The 6,080-nt window shown below is 53.1% G+C and overlaps 1 protein-coding gene across 1 annotated transcript in view; it reads right to left on the bottom strand.

The window, feature by feature from the left end:
* The window catches only part of ZC3H3 (zinc finger CCCH-type containing 3), a gene marked incomplete at its 5' end in the record, with an annotated part of 348,088 nt that overhangs the window by 139,505 nt on the left and 202,503 nt on the right, over positions 1-6,080 (bottom strand). Inside the window, one exon of the mRNA XM_015418106.1 lies at positions 141-225. Within this exon, the coding sequence (XP_015273592.1) occupies positions 141-225 (85 nt within the window). The remainder of the gene's footprint in view (positions 1-140; positions 226-6,080) is intronic.

Below are 6,080 nucleotides of genomic sequence, written 5' to 3' on the forward strand. Positions count from 1 at the left end.
TCCCCCTCGGTTTTTGTTGAACCAATGGAAGACAACTCCTGGTTCACTTAGGAAGGCTCAAGAGCCCAGCTAGGACAGATCTCTGCCTGAGACACTAGAGATCTGGGGAAGCGCCCTCTCCCCTTTGGGGAAATACTGACCTTGCGATATATCGGCTGGTGGCTGATCTGCTGGGGCAACCGGGTGGAGTGTAGCCAGGGCTGCTGTGTGCAAAATCGAGTCGTGCTGTTCAGGAACGAGAGAAACAAAGCAAATGCTAATTAGAGCTCATTCGGAGACGGAATATGCCAGGAGCTCAGTCTCCTATCGATTAACACCCGGCGTGAGGCATTGTGTAAAGTTCACACAGGGTAAAAATCAGCTCTTCTCCAGAGGGCCGAGGTGTTGCCCTCGTCTTCCCGAGCAAACAAGTTAAGAGGAGAAACTGTCACACGCCTGGCTGGGGAGCCGAATAAATTAGACCCGTGACTTGCAACCACGGCGCTGCAGACTTCCAGCAACCTGCTGCTGGGGGCACTCGGCAAAGGCCCACCCAAGGGGAGAGGGGCGAAAGCAACCCAAACGGTGCAAATGAACCAAGCATGCAGGGGCAGCTTTAGGAAATGGGGCAGTCGTTGCCATCTGGTGCCGCTTCCCAGAAGTACACCAGATTCTCTTAAGAACATCAGAACAGCCCTGCTGGCTCAGACCAGGGAAGGTTCATCTAGTCCAGCGTCCTGTCTCACACAGGGGCCACAGGGGTTGAAGACTATCTGTCCATCGGAAATGTTTTTGTGTAGCTATATAGCTGGGTGTAGGAGATCGTTTGATTCAAAGACTTTTATTGTCGGATTTGATACACATGGATGTAATATTGGTACTCATTTGAGAAAGACTACTCGAAACGAGCTTTCACTCGAGAAGTTCGTCTTGTCTACCTGTTCACCTGTTGAAAATATAAAGAATTCTTCATGAAAATCACCATTATTCAAGATCAATTTACTTCTGTGTAATTTATTTACTGTGTGCACGTTTGCAGCAATTTCTTGTTCATGAGTGTTACTATATTGCTGCTCCCGTTGGTCTCTATTCCATTCACACAGGGGCCAACCAGTTCTTCTGGAGGGCCAACAACAGGGCACAGAGCCCAAGGCCTTCCCCTGCTGGGTCACACCAGTGAGGGTCCATCTAGTCCAGCATCCTGTCTCACACAGAAGCCAACCAGTTCCTCCAGAGGGGCAACAACAGGGCATAGAAGCCGAGGCCTTCCCCTGAGAAGAACATCAGAAGAGCCCTGCTGGATCAGACCAGTGGGGGTCCATCTAGTCCAGCCTCCCGTCTCACACAGTGGCCAACCAGTTCTTCTGGAGGGCCAGCAACAGAGCAGAGAGGCCGAGGCCTTCCCCTGATAAGAATGTAAGAAGAGACCTGCTGGATCAGACCAGTGAGGGTCCATCCAGTCCAGCATCCCGTCTCACACAGGGGCCAACCAGTTCCTCTGGAGGGCCAACAACAGGGCAGAGAGGCCGAGGCCTTCCCCTGAGAAGAACATCAGAAGAGCCCTGCTGGATCAGACCAGAGAGGGTCCACCTAGTCCAGCATCCAGTCTCACACAGTGGCCAACCAGGTCCCCTGGGGGGCCAACAGGACACAGAGGCCGAGGCCTTCCCATGACGTTGCCTCCAGGCACCGGGAATCAGAGGTTTGCTGCTTCTGAATGGGGAGGTTCCACTGATTCCCCAGGGCTCACAGCTACTAATAGGCTTCTCCTCTGAGACCCACTTCCTGTGAAGTGGAGGGGTGGGATACAGCAAAGGCAGTCAAAAGGCAGGAAGAACTGGTTTCCCTGCAGCACAGAGGATGGGGCACGCCAGACAACCCCCTGCCTAACATGCATCAACACCCACCCTTGGCTCTAGTCCTGGCAAGGTCCAAAGCAAACTTGGCAGCGTTTTGTCCGGATGCGTACAAAGCCCAGGCCTGCCGAGCACGAAAAGGTGATCTGCAGAGCCTCCGGACTCTGGGAAGCTAATTCTACCCCAGCTCCACAACTGATCAGCACTGCAAAGCGTTGTGGGTATAGCAAGGACTGGCATGCATTGTGGAGAGATGCTACAGATGACCAAAGAGGCCACATGGCTGCCACTGTCAGGCGGTGAGCTGAGCAGCCACCGTGAGGCTACCGTCACCTGAACTCTGTTTCCCATCAAAAGAGAAAACATTTGCAAAGAAATACAGGGACAGGAAATTAAGAACTTAAGGGAAGCCACGTTGGGTCAGGCCAATGGCCCATCCAGTCCAACGCTCTGTGTCACACAGTGGCCAAAAATACCAGGGGCCATCAGGAGGTCCAGCGGTGGGGCCAGAACTCCAGAAGCCCCTCCCACTGTTGCCCTCGAAGCACCAAGAATACAGAGCATCACTGCACCAGACACACGAACAGAAGCCACGTTGGGTCAGGCCAATGGCCCATCCAGTCCAACGCTCTGTGTCACACAGTGGCCAAATGTACCAGGTGCCACAAGGAGGTCCACCGGCGCGGCCAGAACTCCAGAAGCCCACTCACTGTGGCCCCCCAATCACCAAGAAGACAGAGCACCACTGCCCCAGACATAGTGTTCATAAGGACATAAGAGAAGTCATGTCGGGTCAGGCCAACGGTGCGTGCAGTCCAACACTCTGTGTCACACAGTGGCCCAAACCCTGATGCCATCTGGAGGTCCACCAGCGGGGCCAGAACTCCAGAAGCCCTCCCACTGCGGGGCCCCCAGCACCAAGAAGACAGAGCATCACTGCCCCAGACAGATAGATCCAGGTGGTCAGCTGTGTTCGTCTGAAGCAGGACCATAAATCTAGAGTCCAGTGGGGCACCTTTAAGACCAACAAAGGTTTATTCAAGGCGTGAGCTTTCGTGGGCACGCCCACTTTTTCAAACACATTGGAAAGGAAGCTAGATTTCAAATGGACAGATACAGGCTGAACAGCAAATTGACATGTAACAGAGTGACCCCTGCTCCCAACCTGTCAGGGACGAGGGCATTTAGGTGTGTGTGTGTGAGAGAGAGAGGGGGGTAGGGGGTGCTGTCAACTCACAACTGACTCATGGAAACCCTGTAGGATTTTCAAGGCAAGAGACGAACAGAGGTGGTTTGCCATGGCCTGCCTCTGCACAGCAACCTGTCAGCAAACTGCCAGATCTTTGCTTTCACTTTCCTTTTCCTACGCTTGATTGCCATTATACTGCACCGCGTATCTCTCAAGGCCGCTGGAGGAGTCGCTTAGATCATCGCTTTGGCTTTAGGCAGGATGAGCCGTGGGAAGCTCGTACCTGTTTTGCTTTGGGTAGCAGTTGGTTCCCAAGCCTTATGGCACGCGCGGGAACCATATTAATTGGGTGTTGCTAATACGAATGTACTATAACCTTTCACGCGCATAGTTAACCTGTCATTTCTAACAGTGTTCCTGTCCATGCATCTATAGCTTCAAATAAAGTAAAACCTTCCTGCAAGTGTGTACTTCTTTGTCGCTGTGGGTCCTGACACAACCCTGGACTTCCTTGGTGGTCTCCCATCCAAGTACTCACCAGGGCCGACCCTGCTTAGCTTCTGAGATGTGACGAGACGAGGCTAGCCTGGGCCATCGAGGGCTACACACTGGGCTGTATTCCCACTGGGCAGAGCACAATGCTTCCCCAAACGATGGCTCTCCCGGGGCACGCTCTAAGCACCCATAAGGCTGAAATGATGGGCGGTTTTGCCGCTATTATTGCTATCTGTATTACACTCGACACGCGGCCCCCGACTCCAGAGGGATTCTCCACTGTGACAAGAGCGGCAGTCCCTGGCGTCAGCCGCGCCACGTGCCGGAGCGGTCCAGGTGGGCACGGCGTCATCCAGTCACTCACCTGCCAGCCCGACTGTGTCCCCGAGTGAGTGAGTGGAATTTGATAGCGCGTCAACGATCACTTCCTTCACCCGGGCTGTCACGCGGCCCAGTGGTGACGGCACGGCCCCATCTGTTCCGTGCGCAAAGAAAACGCTGGTGCGGGTGCATCCGTGGGAGGAGGCGTCGGGAGGGCTGTCTGTCAGACCAGCCACGGGACAAAAACGTCACGGCTCAATCGGGGCGAAACATCTGGATGGCTTCCGGACTGCGACACTTTGCTGAAGGCCAGGCTGGGAGGGAGAGCCACCGTGACGCCATCATCAGGCGAGCAATGTTTCCTCTAAGCTGAGTTAGTGTGAGCTAGCTCACAGTTTTTTAGCCTCTGGCTCACACATTTTTGCCTTAGCTCAGAAAGGATGGGGCTCCAGAGCAGTGTTCCCTCTAAGCTGAGTTAGTGTGAGCTAGCTCACAGTTTTTTAGCCTCCGGCTCACCCATGTTTGCCTTAGCTCAGGAAGGAGGGCTACAGAACAATGTTCCCTCTAAGCTGAGTTAGTGTGAGCCAGCTCACAGTATTTTTTAGCCTCCGGGTCACACATTTTTGTCTCAGCTCAGGAAGGATGGGGCTCCAGAGCAATGTTCCTTCTAAGCTGAGTTAGTGTGAGCTAGCTCACAGTTTTTTAGCCTCTGGCTCACATATTTTTGTCTCGGCTCAGGAAGGATGGGGCTCCAGAGCAATGTTCCCTCTAAACTGAGTTAGTGTGAGCCGGCTCACAGTTTTTTAGCCTCCGGCTCACACATTTTTGTCTCAGCTCAGGAAGGAGGGCTCCAGAACAGTGTTCCCTCTAAGCTGAGTTAGTGTGAGCTAGCTCACAGGTTTTTAGCCTCCGGCTCACCCATGTTTGGCTTCACTCAGGAAGGATGGCTCCAGAGCAGTGTTCCCTCTAAGCTGAGTTAGTGTGAGCTAGCTCACAGTATTTTTTAGCCTCCAGCTCACACATTTTTGTCTCAGCTCAGGAAGGATGGGGCTCCAGAGCAATGTTCCCTCTAAGCTGAGTTAGTGTGAGCCGGCTCACAGTTTTTTTAGCCTCTGGGTCACACATTTTTGTCTCAGCTCAGGAAGGAGGGCTCCAGAGCAATGTTCCCTCTAAGCTGAGTTAGTGTGAGCTAGCTCACAGTTTTTTAGCCTCCGGCTCACACATTTTTTGTCTCAGCTCAGGAAGGATGGGGCTCCAGAGCAAACTAATTGATGCAGCAGCCAAATCGCTCACTCACAACTTTAATGCCGGTAGCTCAGAAAGTAGAATTCTTGCTCACGAGACTCCACAGCTTAGAGGGAGCATTGCAGGCGAGCCGTTTCCATCGGTGGGCTGAGCCTCCCTGCCTTCTCCCACCTGCACCTTCAGCACTGCAGGAATCTCGGCAAGAACAGCCAGGCACCGATTACAAGTAGCTTCTCGTGTTAAAAAATGCACATAAACTAGATGGTCGGGAAGAGGTACTAAACACAGAGACACACTGAGGTGGGGGAGAGGCGGGAGAGGGTGCTAAAAAAGTTCCAAGTAACTCTGCGGCAAACCCTAAAGAGGAGGAGGTGTTTAGCATTTTGCAATACTTTTCCTTGCAAGGAATTAAGAGAAAGAAGATCTTCATGTGGTACCTCAGTGAATAAATAAATTGCATGCTCCCCCCCCCCAGCCCCGCTTCGTAAGAACATAAGGGAAGCCAATGTTGGAACAGGCCAATGGCCCCTCCAGTCCAACACTCTGTGTCACACAGTGGCCAAGAATACCAGGGGCCATCAGGAGGTCCAGCAGTGGGGCCAGGACACCAGAAGCCCCTCCCACTGATGCCCCCCACAAGCACCAAGAAGACAGAGCATCACTTGCCCCAGACTGAGAGTTCCTATCTATACCTTGTGGCTAAGAGCCACTGATGGACCTCTGCTCCATGGAAGAACATAAGAGAAGCCAATGTTGGATCAGGCCAATGGCCCATTCAGCCCAACACTCTGTGTCACACAGTGGCCAAGAATACCAGGGGCCATCAGGAGGTTCACCAGTGGGGCCAGGACACTAGAAGCCCTCCCACTGCTGCCCCCCCCACAAGCACGAAGAAGACAGAGCATCACTTGCCCCAGTCTGAGAGTTCCTATCTATATAGCCACCAATGGACCTCTGCTCCATATATTTATCCATAAGAACATAAGAGACGCCAA

The sequence above is a fragment of the Gekko japonicus genome, unplaced genomic scaffold (assembly GCF_001447785.1).
Source record: "Gekko japonicus isolate JY-2015 unplaced genomic scaffold, Gekko_japonicus_V1.1 scaffold1481, whole genome shotgun sequence".
NCBI lineage: Eukaryota > Metazoa > Chordata > Lepidosauria > Squamata > Gekkonidae > Gekko > Gekko japonicus.